The following is a 17,341-nucleotide window of genomic DNA, read 5'->3' as shown; positions in this document are numbered from 1 at the left end:
GAGACGCAGGTTTCATCCCTGGGTCATGAAGATTCCCTAGCGAAGGAAATGGCAACCCACTCCAGTATTCTTGTCTGGGAAATCCTATGGACAGAGGAGCCTGGCGGGCTGCAGTTCACGGGGCCTCAAAGAGTAGGACACGACTAGCATCTGAATGCACATTCCCCACTTTATTGTAAAATTGTCTTTGTGTTGGACGATTTTGCTGTATCACTAAAAACATTAATGTACATGTTCTGAGCACATTTCCATTAGGCTAGGCTATGCTGTGGTGTTTGTTGAGATATTAGATGTCTTAAATGTGTTTTCAGATTATGGAATTTGTAGCTTATGTTGGGCTTATTAGAACATTACCCCATCAAAATTATGAATATCTGTGCCAGTATGTTATACACATGAATGCTAACTCAGTACGTACATTATAAAAGTATGTCTAAAGTGTGTGTCTCTTTACACAGTTGCAGCTAGGCAACCCTACTATTACAGGGTTAAAACAGCCACTGCCAAGATGCTTCTGACTGGGCACAGGAAAGATTTCTAAGTCACAAATCTTTGTGATAAGGGGAAAACCTCTGCTGATAAGTCTACGTTTTGAAGGAAACTTTTGAAAACACTGAGTTGGGAGAACTAAAAGATGGTTTTTCCATAGTCCCATCTAACATGAAGATTAAAGGCATTGTTAGCCTCTTTCAGGTTATCAAAGCTTTTATTTTTCCCTGAAAACCCCATGTCCTCACTGAAGGAGGGACCCATGGCATTGTTTAGTTTGGCAAATAAATGACAAGATTATTAATTTATTATGAGTTCTTTAAAACTTGTTATTTTTTAAAAATGGCAAATGAATTTGACAAGTTGAATAGTCGTGCTGTTAACCCGTGGGATGATTATCTTCTCTTATTAGTTATGACTGTTATTTGGACGGTAAAACTATTGGCTGTCCTGTGTCCCCAGGTGAGACACTAGGGACTTGCCTTTCCAAAAGTCAAGTAGAGGTTGCCTTTGGGTTGTAGATCCAAGATCAGTAGATGGGTCCAACCCAGGTTCCTTTCAAATTACTCCTTTGCTCTGGGTCTCAGATCATGTGAAGACTTTGTGGGCACCCTTTAAGGGGAGAGTGTCTGTTTCCCACCATCCTTCCATCCTCTTGAATACCCGTCTCACTCTCCAGCACCAGATGTCTTTCTAGTGCAAGGCTTCCAGGTTGCGCCTTCTAGTTTGTAGGTCTTGACCATACCACATTTCTATCCCTTCTCTAGTCTTGTGGCTTCTTTGTAGCTATGGTTTTATAAGATCTTTCCTGCTGGTCTTTAGATTGTTTTCATTGCTGTTTGCTCTGTAAGGAGTTGTAATTTTGGTGTGCCGTGGAAGGAGATAAACTTCTACTCTGCTGTCCTGGCCCCTCCTGTTATGCTTGTTGTATACATAGATGATATTTCTTCATCTGTTAATTTAAGTCAGTAAAAATATAGACTATTTTCTTGTACTAGAAAAATAAGTAATATAATTTTCTGAACTCACAAAAGTCATGGATTCCAAAGAAGAAGACCTGGCTGTAATGGAAAATTCTATTACTTCTTTTTCTATCATAAAAAGACCAGATTTATGTTATATAAAAGAGTTTGGATCACTATGTTACTCTCTTTTATCTGTGAGACTTTGAATAATAATGGCTTCTTTAACCTTGATTTTGTATGTGTTAAGTGGGGAGAAAGTTTGATTAAGTAATAAGGTAATTTTGAGTTTTAACTAATTTAAGATAAAACACTGCAATCTCCAAAACACTCTACGCACACAAACTTTAATTCATAGTGTTCATAGAATTCAGAGCATAAAGCAGGTATAGATTTTAAGAAAATTGTGATGAGGAGCTCCACACAGGGCAAATTGTTGTCTGCTATAGTTCAAGATGACCCTGAGAGTTTTGCGGACAAGGTGTCAGATAAATATGGGATACACTTGAACTTGATATTGAAGGGGATGCTGGGTAAAAAGAACGTCATGAAGAAAGGAAGGACTCTGAAATCATGAGTTGCCTTGGGAATTAGATGTCTGTGTATTGCTGACAGGGAAGGCACAGAACAGGATTATTTACAGGTAGCTGTAGATCATATTTTGACACATCTGTGATGCCAATAGGAGGAGCTTGTACTTCAGTTCAAAGGCGAAAGGAAGCATTGAAATATGGTGATATGTTTGAAGTCTGTTTAGGATGGAACACGAAAGGAAAAGGAATTTATTGGATACTTGACACTTTGCTGTACACAGTGTTTCCAGGCCTGTGTCATTGTTATAATGTTAAGTATTAGAAAATTGAGCCACAGAGAGATTAAATATATACCCAGGGACATTCAGACAAAGAGTTCTGGAGCCAAGACTCAAATCCAAATTTATCTGCCTTTAAATCTTCCCAAGACTCTATGGGACCTTTGCAATTAATCTGACAAATGCTCATTGAGCTTTTTTGGAATAAGGAAGCAAAGAGGCAGTGAAATCACAAAGGAAGCTCATTTGAGATGCAACAGACACCTAAAGAGATATGAAACCTATTTTTCAGCTGTGTTTTATAGGACCTTTTAGTTTGATTCTTTTATTTTCTCAACGTTGCCAAATACACTTTATTTTTATGTCAGAATTATGTAAAAGGATTTAAATTTTCCTTGAAAATCATGTACACATTCAGAATTTTACTAGCTATACATTTCTAAAATATAACTAGTTTAGCTCTTTTGGCATTAGATTTTCTGTGACTCAGCCAAACTTGAAAGGATTCAGAGATTGAACCCTTTAGAAGACTTCTGGAACAACTCATGCAGTAGAGCAGGTGTTAGAAAGAGAAGCCAAAATCTCCTCTATCAATTCCCAGGTAAATTTCCTCCATTCAAGCACACATCAAAGGCATTTGCTGAACAAAATTACCCCTGCTTTTAGACTCGGTACCACCTTGCTTTTTAGATCATGCTAAGAGTGATGGAAAAGACGAGCTAAAATGAACCCATTCTCTTTGTTGTGGCTATTAACATTAAACTACTTCCTCGTAGGATCGATATGCTAGTCAAAGGCAGCAATTGGTATCCAGTGTTCTTCTCCAAGTTTCCTTTCCTAGTAGCCAGGGCAAGCTTTGAGGACTCTGGAATTAGCCCTGTATTTCAGAGTTGCCTCAAGTCACAATCCTCCTTGGCTTTGTAGGAGACTCGGTATTTTGTGCTGAGCATCTATGCTGATTCCTTATTCCAAGGGTTAAACCAGCTGTTTGAATCTGGCTGCCCAGTATTTCAGTTGTCAGTCTTTTTGGAAGCTGGACTTTTGTCCCATTACAAATACATATTAACTGTGAATTGATCTCCCAGTTCACAGCTGCCTGCCTGTTTGGCTTCCTGCCTGGATTTCTCAGCCCAGAATCTGTCACTGTGCTCTTATACTTGAAGCTCTAATATTAGCTGAACTATGACTGAAATTATGTCTTTCACTCAGCTGCTATCTGTTCATCTAGGCGTCACGTCCTTGGTATATCTTCTGCTAGAGGGTAGGATGAATATAGCTAGGCATCCTTTCTTCTCTTTGTTGCTCCATTTTTTTGTTTGTTTGTTTTTGTTTTCTGGAGGTGCCATGTGGCTTGTGGGATCTTAGTTCCCTGGCCAGGTATGGAAGTCATGCTCCCTGCAGTTTAAGCTAGTGTTCAAACCATCAGACCACCAGGGAATTCCTGCCCAGTATTGTTTTAGACAGACTTGATTTAGAGTTGATATAAGCAAAAAGTTAGCGATATTTATGATTATAGGTAATAGGGTGAAATCCAGAAAAGCAACTGATATACAAAATAAGTTAGTATGTAATTCTCCTATAAAGGCACTTAGCACACAGCAGTAGGTATTTCACAGTCTAGCACAATTTGGGAATCTAAGCAGATGTGTAGACAATTTATATAAGGGGATTCTGTTTAAAAAGCATGAGGCTAAGACAAAATATCTGGAATGTTTCGATATTCTGTACCAAAATCTCTGTCTATAGAAGGTTGGCTAGAAAAGTCAAGACCTCAGTCTTTGAAAGATTGGACCCAAGAGGAGTTTCTGGGACATGAATAAAAGAGCAAGATAAGGTTCCAGGTTCTAAACTAGACTATGGAGTGGGGATTGGATTGTGGGTAAACTTCAGATGTCAAGACGTTAAAAATGGAACTTGAGAATTGGAAGAGGAGTACCAGTTGAGCTGATGGTGATTCATCTGAACATGAATCAGAGCTTCTTAAATTGTCCCAGACCCTGATCATCACTGAGTCTCAGATCATGGAAAATGCAGTCATCAAAATAGAGATTTTGGCTTTTAATTCATTAGTTTGTTCTTAATGGTCTCCCTCTAAAACTATTCCAGGGTGAACTATGACCAGAAAACTGTTAAAAAGTGACAAGAAAAAATCTGAAGGCTGCTGTCTTCTCTTGGGGCATTTATAAATGATTACTGAATGTGTTTTTCATTTCTGTGCATGCTTAAATGAAAAGCCCATCTTCAGGTGGTATCTCTAAAGTTCTCTGTAAGGCCTGCGTATCGGAAACCAGAAACCATTTTCTCTCTTTGGTTTTATTATGGAGCCAAGGTGTGGTTAAAATAGTCCACTGGGATATATTCTATTAGGATTATTCTAGTTTTTACACATATGAATATATGTATGTCTATATATGTGTATGTCTCTGTAGGTATGTACAGAAGGTTATACACCTAAATCTGTAAGCAAGAGGAAGTAAAAGATTTTGTCCTAACTTAGACTAGTGCCTTTTTTATCTACAGAGAAGGATTTGAGAATAAAGAATCAGCTTTTTATTCTTTTTTAATATAGCGCCTGGTCTCTGAAATAGTATGTTTCTGCCAAGGTGCCTATCAAAGCAATTACTGTAATTTGTTGTATTTTAGGAATAGCTCTGATCATTTCAATCCAAATATTTATTGCAATTCTATTGCTTCAGCTTTGTAATAAATTGAATGTTGTTCAAAAATAAAACTGTACATTTTCTTCTCTAGGGTCACCTACAATCTAACAGGGGACACAATAAAACAATTTAACCTGGAGCACAGTATGGAAATTGCTAGCAAAATATATAATGAAAAAAATTATTTATAGAAAGCTGCACAGGCTTTAAGCATGTTATAGTGCATGCACACACAAACACTCACACCAGAGAACCTCAGCCAAAAGACAAAACAATCCACTTAAAAATGGTCAAAAGTCTTGAAGAAGATATTCAGATGGCCAATAAGCACATGGAAAGATGTTGAAGATCATTAGTCTTTAGTAAATGACTACTCCAGTACAAATCGTAATCATTTTATCCATCAGTTCAGTTCAGTTCAGTTCAGTCGCTCAGTCGTGTCTGACTCTTGGTGACCCCATGAATTGCAGCACGCCAGGCCTCCCTGTCCATCACCAACTCCCGGAGTTCACTCAAGTTCAGATCCATCGAGTTGTTGATCCCATCCAGCCATTTCATCCTCTGTCGTCCCCTTTTCCTCCTGCCCCAATCCCTCCCAGCATCAGAGTCTTTTCCAATGAGTCAGCTCACATGAGGTGGCCAAAGTATTGGAGTTTCAGCTTTAGCATCAGTCTTTCCAATGAACACCCAGGACTGGTCTTGTTTAGGATGGACTGGTTGGATCGCCTTGCAGTCCAAGGGACAAAAACTAAAAAATAGCAAGTATTGACAAAGATAAGAAAAATTGGAACCCTTACACATTGCTGGTAGGTGTGTAAAATAGTACAGCCATGTAAAAATCTGTTTGGCAGTTCCTCAAAACTTTAAACATAGAATTACCATATGACCCAGCAATTCTCCTCTTAGGCATATACCCAAAGAACTGAAGCATATATTTGAATAAAAACATGTATACGTGAATGTTTGTAACATTTTTATTCATGGAAAAAACTCAATCGTGTATGAGCTGATGAATAAAAAATAAAATGTGGTATAATCATAAAATGTAATATTTTTAGCTGTAAAGAGGAATCAAGTGCCGACATGTACTACAACATACATTAACCTTGAAGACTTTATGCTAAATGAAAGAAGTCAAACAGAAAGACAATGCCTTATATGATCCCTTTTGTATGAAATGTCTAAAATATGGGTTTCTTTTTGATGTGAAGAAAATATTCTGGAAGTAGATGGTGGTGATGGCTACACAGTGTTGTGAATATACTAATAAACCAGTGACTTGTATAGTTTAAAATGGTTAAAGTGGTAAGTTTATGTTCTGTGAATTTTATTGCAGTAAAAAAGTACAGTCACATACACTTAAAACTAAACACAATTTGCAATAGAAAGAAAATTATAAATTCCAAATAAAAGTATCATTTGTAAAATATAGGCATGATGCACTTAATGGGCATCTAAAAGTGAATTTTCTAAGAGTTTTTCGAAAGCTCATTTGTAAATTAGTTGTTTTGGGAACTGGAAAATGTTTTATGGTGATTCAAATATAACTGAGTTTTGAGGGTAGGCAGGAAGGATTATATTCAAGTGCTGGGAAATAGTATCTGCTCCCTATCCCGTAATAGAAAACTAAAAATCTGCTTATTTCCCAGATTTTAGTTTCAAACTCATTTTATTATTGTTATTTAAACTTGATTGAATATTTAAAAGACAATGATACTTGTGTAACTTTCTTCTTTAAATATATTGTAATTCTTAGATGTCTTGGTCAAAATTGTATTTTGATATGATAACATTATGTTAGCCGATTGACGACACACATTTTTATTATATTTATATATAAATTTTAAGCTCATAATTGTGATCTTTCATGACATGATTTCCTGTGTTAATTTTTTATTTTTACTTTATTTTACGTTACAATACTGTATTGGTTTTGCCATACATTGACATGAATCCACCACGGGTGTACATGCGATCCCAAACATGAACCCTCCTCCCACCTCCCTCCCCACAAAGGTATAAAACTTTTGGAAAATCATAACTTAAAATGCTTTTGGTAACATATCTAAACTTTTTTCTTAATTGACATAAGGTAAATTGAGCCTTATGGATATTTAGAAAATTCTCTCCTGCAAAATACTAAGATGTATAGTTTGCCTCTGAATGGATCCTATTTTTCTTATTTATCCAGCAGGGCTATTTTTAGTTAATGGAGTGATATATGGAAAATGCCCTGTGTATGGTAAAGTTCAACAAAGAATAGCTAGGTTTTCTGTTTTTTTTTTTTTTTTAAACTATGTCATTCACTTAAATGTTATAAAGAAAAGAAAGGGGAAAAACATGCTACTGATTCATTATTTGCATATTAATTCATATAGTAATAAACAGTGGCCCCATTCTTGGACAGAACATGTTTTCTTCTGTTTCTTTTCTTTTTTCTTTCTTTCTTTTTTGCCACACACACAACTTACTGGATCTTAGTTCCCTGACTGGGGATTGAACCTGGGCCCAACAGTGAAAGCGCTGAGCCCAAACCCCTGGACCACCAGAAAATTCCCATTTCTTTCTTTCTGTGTGTATGTGTGATTGCCTTTTCCAATTATATATCCCTTCAAAAATGATAAAGAATGTTTTGCATATTTATCTTAAAATTTAGTATCTGATGGTATTTATTTATATTTTAAGAAGTCTTTGTTTCTGAACTGGGTTATGCAAGCGTACTAGCATATATAAACAATGTGTTTTCTATTTCTTATAGATTCTACAAAGAAATTAAAAGATGTACTTGAAGAATTCCATGGTAATGGTGTGCTTGCAAAGTATAATCCTGAAGGGGTAAAGCCTTTTTTTTTTTCTTTATTTAAGTTTCATGTAGATGTTTGGAGGAGGGATTTCTTAACGAAGAGTTCTTGGAAACATATATTCATATCCAAAATGAAATTCATAATGAGATGCTATTCTGGAAGACACATTAAATGGTATACTGCTTATTTTCATCCAAAAATTTTTTTGCTATTGAAAATTGCATTTCTATATTGTATGCTTGGTAGTGTATAGATTATCTATAATATATGCTAGGTTCTTTTCCTAAAAGTCAGGAAAAATTTTTAGATAGAAAAAGAGAGAAAGTGTGTCTGACTCTCTCTAAGACGGACTTAATGTTAACTCAGCATCAGGGCAGGAAGTGGTGCCTTGACTGAAGAAAAATTCTGTGATGGATATCAGATCTATTACTTTAAAAAGCAAGCTTTGATACAAAGAGAGGAATTTATTCTCCTTATCTTGTTTTTGTCTGGTACCAGTAAGCTTTTGAGTCCCTGAAATTCTTTCCCTATAAAAACCTGATGTACTGTCCAGTTGCTTTGAAACCCCTTTCTTAAATGAATGCCTTTCTCTTCCTAATTATTTGTTAATAATCTTGTCTTTTATGTTAGCTGAGAAATGCTACATAGTAAATGTTTGATCACCCCTGCTCTAAGTTATTTTGCAACTTTACCAAGTGATAGTTGGATTTTATGGGAGTTAAACTGCCCAGATAGTTGGGTTGTATGGGAGTTAAAACAAATTGCCCAGAACTCTTTTACCTGGATATATTATTTAGTTATTTAGACAGATTTGTTTGCTGATTAAAATGTGATTTGGTTTTTGTTATCTTTGTTATTGTGGTTTTGAATGTTCACAAAATGACAGTTCTTGGCTATCCTTAATATTTTGCTTCTCTGGGAGTTATAGAACTAATGTTTTAGTCAAAACCCAATCTTTAAATTCTGACCTCCTTTTGGTATTTTCAATACTTACTATTTTTATTACAATAGTTACTCTTTTTCCTTTTATATTTTTATTCTGTCTGCATTCCAATACATAACTATACTTTTTAAAACTTTTTAACCTGAGATTAATTTTGTTTTTTTTTTTAAAATAAAGTTAATGTTTAGTGCCTACAAATGATACAGAAAATAGACAACTTAAAGTCATTTCCATTTGCCTATATCATGGGGGAAAAATCACATATTTGCCCTCATTCTGCTCAGATTTTATTTTCCTAGATCTTTAGAGAGAGAGGAAAAAAAAATGTTGGCAGGTAAATTTGTAGAACTGAAAATCTCAAACACCAAGAAAGCAGGGTTGAAAAGGTAAAAATGACAGCTTTACTGAATTGTTACAAGACATCCAAAATTCAGTAATTATTTACATTCTCAAACATAGTTGAAAACCTGCATGTACGTATTTATATACAGAGAGAAAACCAGTTTTCTCTCCCTAAAGATAGTTGTCATCTATAAATTCATTTGGAATGTGGTCTTGTTTGCAAATAGACTTTTTGCTTCAATTATTTCTTATTTAAAGGGCTTTTAGGACTTAATCTGACTGATAACTGGATTTATTGAGGTAATTACTAGATTTGTTATTAGATATATATGATGTCAGCCTTCTCAATAATGTAATACCTCTCCATAATTGCACAGATTTGCTCTTGAAATGCATTATTAAAATAATGAACAGTTGAAAAACAAAAAGCTAGATCTTATTAAGACTCAAAATTATCTCTAATTTGAGTAAAACCTCTCTCAAATTTTAAAGTTGATGGGTATTTTCCTTTCAGGAGAAAAATTTAAAGTTTTTATGACTCTTTTAAACACTAGTATGTATTTTATAAAAATCAATAGGATATATTTAAATCTAAATATTTAAATATTTAGATTCAGTGTTTAGAATTAAAACTTCAGGGTCTAAAGATTCTGTTCAGTGCATACCTTCATCAAGTTTATAAAAATTTGCTCTAATAGTAGAAAATAATTCATACTGTCAACTCACATGTGTGAAAATATCACTCTATTGACTGTTCAAGTTGAGCTCAGAGTAGACATAGTTGAGTACCTAATTAATGTTGAGCTATACAAGAAAAACTAGGAAAGTGATTAATCCAGTCATGCTTTATAGTAAATGACTAATACTTTGCTTTCTAAAATAGACATAGTCTGTATCATCCATGGAAAATGTATTTTCAAAGAGACTACAACCTAAATCTCTCTCAAATCATTTTCTCCTTTACTAAGTAAAGTTCCTTAAAGGGTAGATGCATTATTTTTGTTATCACTTACTTGAGCTACTGAATTATAAAAGCTGTGTATACAAACTTAATCGAATGAAAATGTGACCTGTTTTAGTCTATGTGAACAGAGAATATTAAGTGTAATATATGGATGAATCATTTATTTTTAGTTCCTATGCAGACATAAATGACAGAATCATAAAATATACATTTAAACAATGGCTTTAAAGATGTTTTAAGCATAAAAGCTTGAGGAAGGTCTTGAGAGAACCAAATATGATGGTAAATTAAGAAACTCACTTTAAGAAGAGTAAAATGCCTTTCCCAAGATGCACCATCTAGGTTTGTGACAATAACTATAATTAAAATCTAGATGTGTGTAATCCCAGTTTAAGATATTTCCTGTTTACTTAATTGATGAAGCCATTAGAATGAGAGGGGAAACCAGGGGATATGAGAAGGATGAGGGGAAGGAAAACCTATTTCCTATGCATTGAATGGCATAACTTATATATGAGCATGGTATGTTCCATTGCACCCAATTACCACTAACTCGTACCCAGTAAGGTAAGAGATGCCTATTAGTTTCACCTAATCTTATGGTGAACAATGTAAAGCTTATCATATAGGTAGATTGTAATGGCCATCCATTCTTAGTGAGAAGGTTCATAGTAAACCAGTCAGAACATCACAGATATAATAGATTCATAAGAGTAGTAGAATTTTGTAATATGACCATCAGTTTGGCATTGAAAATGTAAATATTTTCCTCTGGATTTCAAATTCCATATCAAACTGTTTTGTTGGCATCTAAAACAATGGGAAGAAATTAAGTAGTAGCATATACATAGAGAAATTAAATGTTTACCTTTAAAGAGATGGAGAGAAGCTAGGCATGTTATTCTGACAGGAGGAATCATTAGAAGTGGGGAATAAGTATAATCAAATATACCTTTATATATTCTATTATATATTTATATTCTTCTCTGGAAGGTTTCCATTATACTGTATGTGTTATTCATTATATTTTCCTGTGTCAATTAGAACTGTTTGCTTATTACATTCTAAGACTGATCTACTCAATGAGTCTCAAGTTTTAGCTGGCATCAGAGTCACCTGGGGTCTTCCTAAAATAGTTTGCTGACTCCCCACTTTAGTTTCTGGAATGGAGTTCAAAAATTTCTCTTTATCAGTTTCCCAGTTGATGCTGAAGCTATTTCGGAACCATATTTTGAGACCCCTGCATCTAAAGTGTGTTTTCAAATCAATCTGTAAACTTGACTTTGTAGTTACATTATCAGCAGTATGAGATGATGAGTATAAATTATCTTACATTAACACATGTATTCTTTCTTTCCTTGCATGCACAGAAACAAGACATTCTTAATCAAGTAAGACATTTTCTTTTCTATTAAAATCTGTCTTTTCTTTCTTTATTCTGATGTGAACTATGAATTTCTCATCTATATCACTGAGCTATACTTTTGTACAAGTGAGATGCATATATAAGATTAACTGTAATACTTATAAAGATAAAAGTGACTGATATTTGTTCAAGTTCTCAAACAGAGAAACTATACCTCAATAGAATCAAAAAGGGTCCAGAGTGCAGGCTTCAGTTTTGTAGACTCTTGAGCTTAATTTTTCTAATTTCACCAAAATATCATCAGGCTCTGGTAAAAAGATTTGTTTAATGAAAGTCTTAAATTGTTAATTTATGATGAGAGATTTAACAATAGGCTTTAAATGCAATTGATAAGAACATCTGATTGGTCTACAGTGCTATTAGCATATGTGAGGGAAATATGAATGAGAAGCTCTTGATTTTCACCCTCCTGGGAAAAAGAGTAAACCCATCTGTGGTTTCAACCACTCTCTCTTAGTCATGTCCATTTCGTAAAGGAGGTTTTAGGTCCATAGTTCAGTTGGATGCACAGAATTACAATACATTGTCGAGTTCTCTGAATGGATGTTTATATCCCAGTAGGAATGTGTGCATGCGATTTTACTATTAATAAAATGCACGAGCTGTCTAAAACCATATTGTCTCCCTTGGACCATACTAGGTATGTATTAGCTGCTTATTTTTTTTAATTAAAATATATATTTTATTGAAGTATAGTTGACTTATAATGTGTCGGGTACACAACTCAGTTATACATATGCACATATATTCCATTTCAGATGATTTCCACTATAGATTATTACAAGATATTGGCTATAGTTCCCTGTGCTATACATTTAAACTTTTTGCTTGTTGTATATCTATTGTTTTAAATTAGAAATCTAGCATTCTATTCATATTAAGTCAAACAAATGGAATCAAATGTAATAAAAATTTTAGCTAGGAAAAAATTCATGTTTTCAAAAATATATATATTATACATAATACACTAAAGAAAAGGCTTTTTTCTATGCTTGATAAAGGCTTAGAAAGAACATCAAAAAAAGAAGAGATAGAGAAATTGGAAAACATAAACTAAATGAAATGGAAGCATTGAGTATGCAATAGAAAAAGTGAAACAAGCTGGATAAAGGGTCATCATTGTAGTCCAGTTGCTTTTAAGCATGGCTACTCATTAGAAACTCTGTCTAGAGTTTTGGAGAAAAATGCACTAGCTGCTTCTTATTTGCTAGTTTCCATGTTGTTTCAGTGACAGCATGCACTGTAGTTTTGTCCCTGACATGTTTCAGTATGATTGATTACATCAGAATGAACTTGACTGACTTAGATGCTGATCCTATATATTACACTCTCCTAGGTTGCAACACAGCTGAAATGGAAATTCACTGGCGGTGATAATTGTTACTAGCCCCTTTCAGACCTGACCTCTCAGGAAACCTACTAGCTCCCCCAAAGGCAGTTCCCATGAGGTTTATGTTATGAGGCGGCAACTCCCATGGACAGAGGAGCCTGGTAGGCAACATTTCATGGGGTTGCAAAAGAGTCTGACATGATTTAGCAACTAAACAACAACCACCACTTCAGAATAAGCAGTTGTTTTTATGAAGCAGGCTCTAGTTTCTGAAGGGCATTTGTTGTATACTTTGGTTCACAAACACACCATCCCACACAACTTGCCTTCCCGCTCCAGGCTGTCTGAAAACTGGTGGCAGCTCAGCCTGTCTCTGTATGGGGTCAGCCTGGTGAGCTGCCTCCTTCCTGTTCCTTGTTCAGTCTTTGTTCTGGATGTAGTTAGCAGGGAAGCCATTTCAGTTGCAGAGTATAAACAACACAGAAGCTGAGGGTAGCCCAAGGGAAACAGTCGTGTGAGGCTTGCATACTTATTTCTCTCCATCTGTGTTTTGTCTACCTTGTCCTGTGAGTGTAAGATTTTCTTTTTACATTTCCTGTCAGTAGATGATTCTTGGCTCAAGGCTGAGTTAACTTTTTATCGCTCCCTGGGTATACCTTATCTTTGTACTCAGTACTCTGTACTGGGTTTATGCTAATGTGCATAGCCTTTATATTCAGACAAGTGAGTTGCCTCAATCCCTTAAGAAGAAACTTGGGAATTTAGAACCTACATTTTGTAGTGTTGCTGGCTAATGTATATTTTAAATGTCTTTAAAAAGGATATTGATGCTATTATAATTAGTAGCAAAGATAAACACCCTTCTATTTTAAGCTATAATTGTCCTTCCAGAATCAAATTCAACCTTTGCCATTAAAGAAACCACCTTGAAGTGTAATAGAGAAAATACAGTCTTAGGAATCCAACTGAACTGAGTTCAAATTCCACGTCTGCCACATACAAGCAGGTCTTAGACGAGTTACTTCATCTCTCCTAGCCTCAGTTTGTTTACCTATCAAATGAAGAGACTATTGCCTCTGCTTAGTTGTGGAAAGGGTAACATTCTCAAGTAGATGTAAAATATTTAACCCCTGTGTCTTACAGGTGTTCCACTGATGTTTTGAGGCAGTGGTTGTTGGTCACATTGTACGGATCAACAGGCTTTCAATGAAACTTCTGGAGAACATATAAACGATAAAACCAAGAATATCTGAGATATCCCAACCAATCCTAGAACCTCAATTTTCTCATAGCCTCAGTGTTTCTCATCCAAAAAGTTAGGAGGTATAACACGGTAACTCTGATGTCTTTTTCCATCGCTCAATTGATTTCCTTCTAATGTATGAGTGGAGCACAAGTCATGTGATTTGCTTCCCCGATCAAGCCTTGTTGTGATCTAGAATGCTGTCCTGGTGGTCGAGTTAGGGTGTCTGTTGTTCCCCACCCCCCACGACTGCATAAATGCTAGGACAATTAGTTAGCAAGGAGTGGATGTAACATGTTTACCAATATTTCTGCTTCACTTCTACCCTATTGCTATCAAAATACTTTCAGTCATCTCCTTCTCTTATCAAACTTATAGCCAGAACACAGTTTTGAAAACATACCATGAAATGGAAGAATAAAATGCCTACTATCATCCTGTCGGGATTTTGATTATGTATTACTTATTGTTGAAATACTTTGTGACTTTTATTTCAACACGTGGCCTCAGTTTTTATGCCCTTGATACTCCAAGAATTACTCTCACATGGAATGGACCATGTCCAAAAATTTGAGAAAATATTTGCCTAGCTCCTTGTGAGATTAATTAGTTATGTCATAATTAAACAAATCAATTTGAATAACTCCTTGCAGGTTTCTAGTAATTGCACTGAGGAGCAAATCTCATCGTTTCCAAAAAAACACACTGTTTTATATCTGTGAAAATATTTAGAATTTGAGAATGGACCATCTGCCACATCTTATCCTAAATTGCAAGCTTAATGATTTAACTGATTAAAGTGACTAGGTGATATCTGTCACAGTCAACATGTCACAAATGATCCATTTTCCCCTTAATGTTCTGTAATAAATATACAGAAATTTGAAAATAGGTAAATATTTAGAATATACAAAATGTAATTATACTAATTGCTTCCAATTGCTTTTTCTACAGATGAGCTGCTAAAGCAAGCTTAAATAATTTGAAAAATAGGCTGCTAACTCTCTTTAATTTGATGATAAGCACTAACTTTGACATGTAGTAAACATTCTGTATAGGTTACTCTTCCATTTCTTTCTTTTTTTTTTTTCTTAACACCATACACAAAGATAAACTCAAAATGGATGAAACACCTAAATGGAAGACCAGAAACTATAAAACTCTTAGAGGAAAATATAGGCAGAACACTCTATGACATAAATCACAGCAAGATCCTCTATGACCCACCTCCTAAGGTAATGGAAATAAAACCAAAAATAGACAAGTGAGACCTAATTAAACTGAAAAGCTTTTGCATAGCAAAAGAAACTACAAATAGGTTGAAAAGACAGAATGAGAGAAAGTAATAGTAAATGGAACAACTGACAAAGGATTAATCTCCAAAATATACAAGCAGCTCATGCAACGCAATACCAGAAAAACAAACAAGCCAATCAAAATGTGAGCAGAAGACCTAAACAGACATTTCTCCAAAGAAGACTTGTAGACGGTCTTTCATTTTTTTATAACAGTTATTAAATAGTTCATATAAAAGTTAAAAATCAGAGAAAAAGTGATGTTGGGAACTTCAGGTGATCTTTTTTACTTGTTTAAGGAAAAATAGGGGCTTCCCTGGTAGCTCAGCTGGTAAAGAATCCAGATACAATGCAGGAGTCCCCTGTTTTATTCCTGGGTTGGGAAGACCCACTGGAGAGGGATAGGCTACCCATTCCAGTATTCTTGGGCTCCCCTGGTGGCTCAGACAGTAAAGAATCTGCAAGATTCTGGAAGATCCCCTGGAGAAGGGCATGGCAACCCACTCCAGTATTCTTGCCTGGAGAATCCCTGTGGACAGAGGAGCCTGGCAGGCTACAGCCATGGGTTTGCAGTCAGGCATGACTGAGTGACAGAGCACAAAGGCAAAGAGAGAAAATTCTTTAGGTGCTTGCTACACCTAAAACTTATCTGAAGGTTTGTCTATTGTGTTTATTTGTATACTTGCATCAATAGGAATAGATTTTTTCAGCAGGAATACATTTAAGGATATTAGTGGAAAATCTGGACATTTGTGTATAAGGACTTAGAGTGTCTAAGGAGTTTAAATTTTTTTTTAATAGCTAGAGGAAATGATAAATGATATTCTTAAGATCAATAACCAGTAACACTGAAGAAGCTGAAGTTGAATGGTTCTATGAAGATCTATAAGACCTTCTAGAACTAACACCCAAAAAAGATGTCCTTTTCATTATAGGGGACAGGAATGCAAAAGTAGGAAGTCAAGAAACACCTGCAGCAACAGACAAACTTGGCCTTGGAGTAAGAATGAAGCAGGGCAAAGGCTAACAGAGTTTTGCCAAGAGAATGCATTGGTCATACCCAACACCCTCTTCCAACAACACAAGAGAAGACTCTACACATGGACATCACCAGATGGCCAACACTGAAATCAGACTGATTATATTCTTTGCAGCCAAAGATGGAGAAGCTCTATACAGTCAGCAAAAACAAGACTGGGAGGTGGCAAGAAAACACAAAAGAACTGTACAAAAAAGATCTTTTTGACCCAGATATGATGGTGTGATCACTCACCTAGAGCCAGACATCCTGGAATGTGAAGTCAAGTGGGCCTTAGGAAGCATCACTACGAACAAAGATAGTGGAGGTGATGGAATTTCAGTTGAGCTATTTCAAATCCTGAAAGATGATGCTGTGGAAGTGCTGCACTCAATATGCCAGCAAATTTGGAAAACCCAGCAGTAGCCACAGGACTGGAAAAAATCAGTTTTCATGCCAATCCCAAAGAAAGGCAATGCCAAAGAATGCCCAAACTACCACACAATTGCACTCATCTTACCTACTAGTAAAATAATACTCAAAATTCTCCAAGCCAGGCTGCAGCAATATGTGAACCGTGAACTTCCAGATGTTCAAGCTGGTTTCAGAAAAGGCAGAGGAACCAGAGATCAAATTGCCAACATCCGCTGGATCATCAAAAAAGCAAGAGAGTTCCAGAAAATCATCTATTTCTACTTTATTGACTATGCCAAAGCCTTTGACTGTGTGGATCACAATAAACTGTGGAAAATTCTGAAAGAGATGGGAATACCAGACCACCTGACCTGCCTCTTGAGAAACCTGTATGCAGGTCAGGAAGCAATAGTTAGAACTGGACATGGAACAACAGACTGGTTCCAAATAGGAAAAAGAGTACGCCAAGGCTGTATACTGTCACCCTGCTTATTTAACTTGTATGCAGAGTACATCATGAGAAATGCTGGGCTGGAAGAAGCACACGCTAGAAACAAGATTGCCAGGAGAAATATCAATAACCTCAGATAAGCAGATGACACCACCCTTATGGCAGAAAGTGACGAAGAACTAAAGAGCC

General features: G+C 35.6%; 1 protein-coding gene across 7 annotated transcripts in view; it reads left to right on the top strand.

The window, feature by feature from the left end:
* DGKB (diacylglycerol kinase beta) overlaps positions 1-17,341 on the top strand; it is an 877,599-nt gene that overhangs the window by 181,354 nt on the left and 678,904 nt on the right. For 6 of the 7 annotated variants that reach the window (XM_069587582.1, XM_069587580.1, XM_069587583.1 and 3 more), the window contains exon 3: positions 7,681-7,757. In XM_069587582.1, coding sequence (XP_069443683.1) covers positions 7,681-7,757 — 77 coding nt within the window. Of the gene's footprint in view, positions 1-7,680; positions 7,758-11,345; positions 11,367-17,341 lie in introns of all 7 variants that reach the window. The other variant, XM_069587578.1, reaches the window with a different exon arrangement.

The sequence above is a fragment of the Ovis canadensis genome, chromosome 4 (genome assembly GCF_042477335.2).
Source record: "Ovis canadensis isolate MfBH-ARS-UI-01 breed Bighorn chromosome 4, ARS-UI_OviCan_v2, whole genome shotgun sequence".
Taxonomy (NCBI): domain Eukaryota; kingdom Metazoa; phylum Chordata; class Mammalia; order Artiodactyla; family Bovidae; genus Ovis; species Ovis canadensis.
Note: the sequence above shows the minus strand (reverse complement) of the source record. Positions and strands in the feature narration are given on the sequence as shown.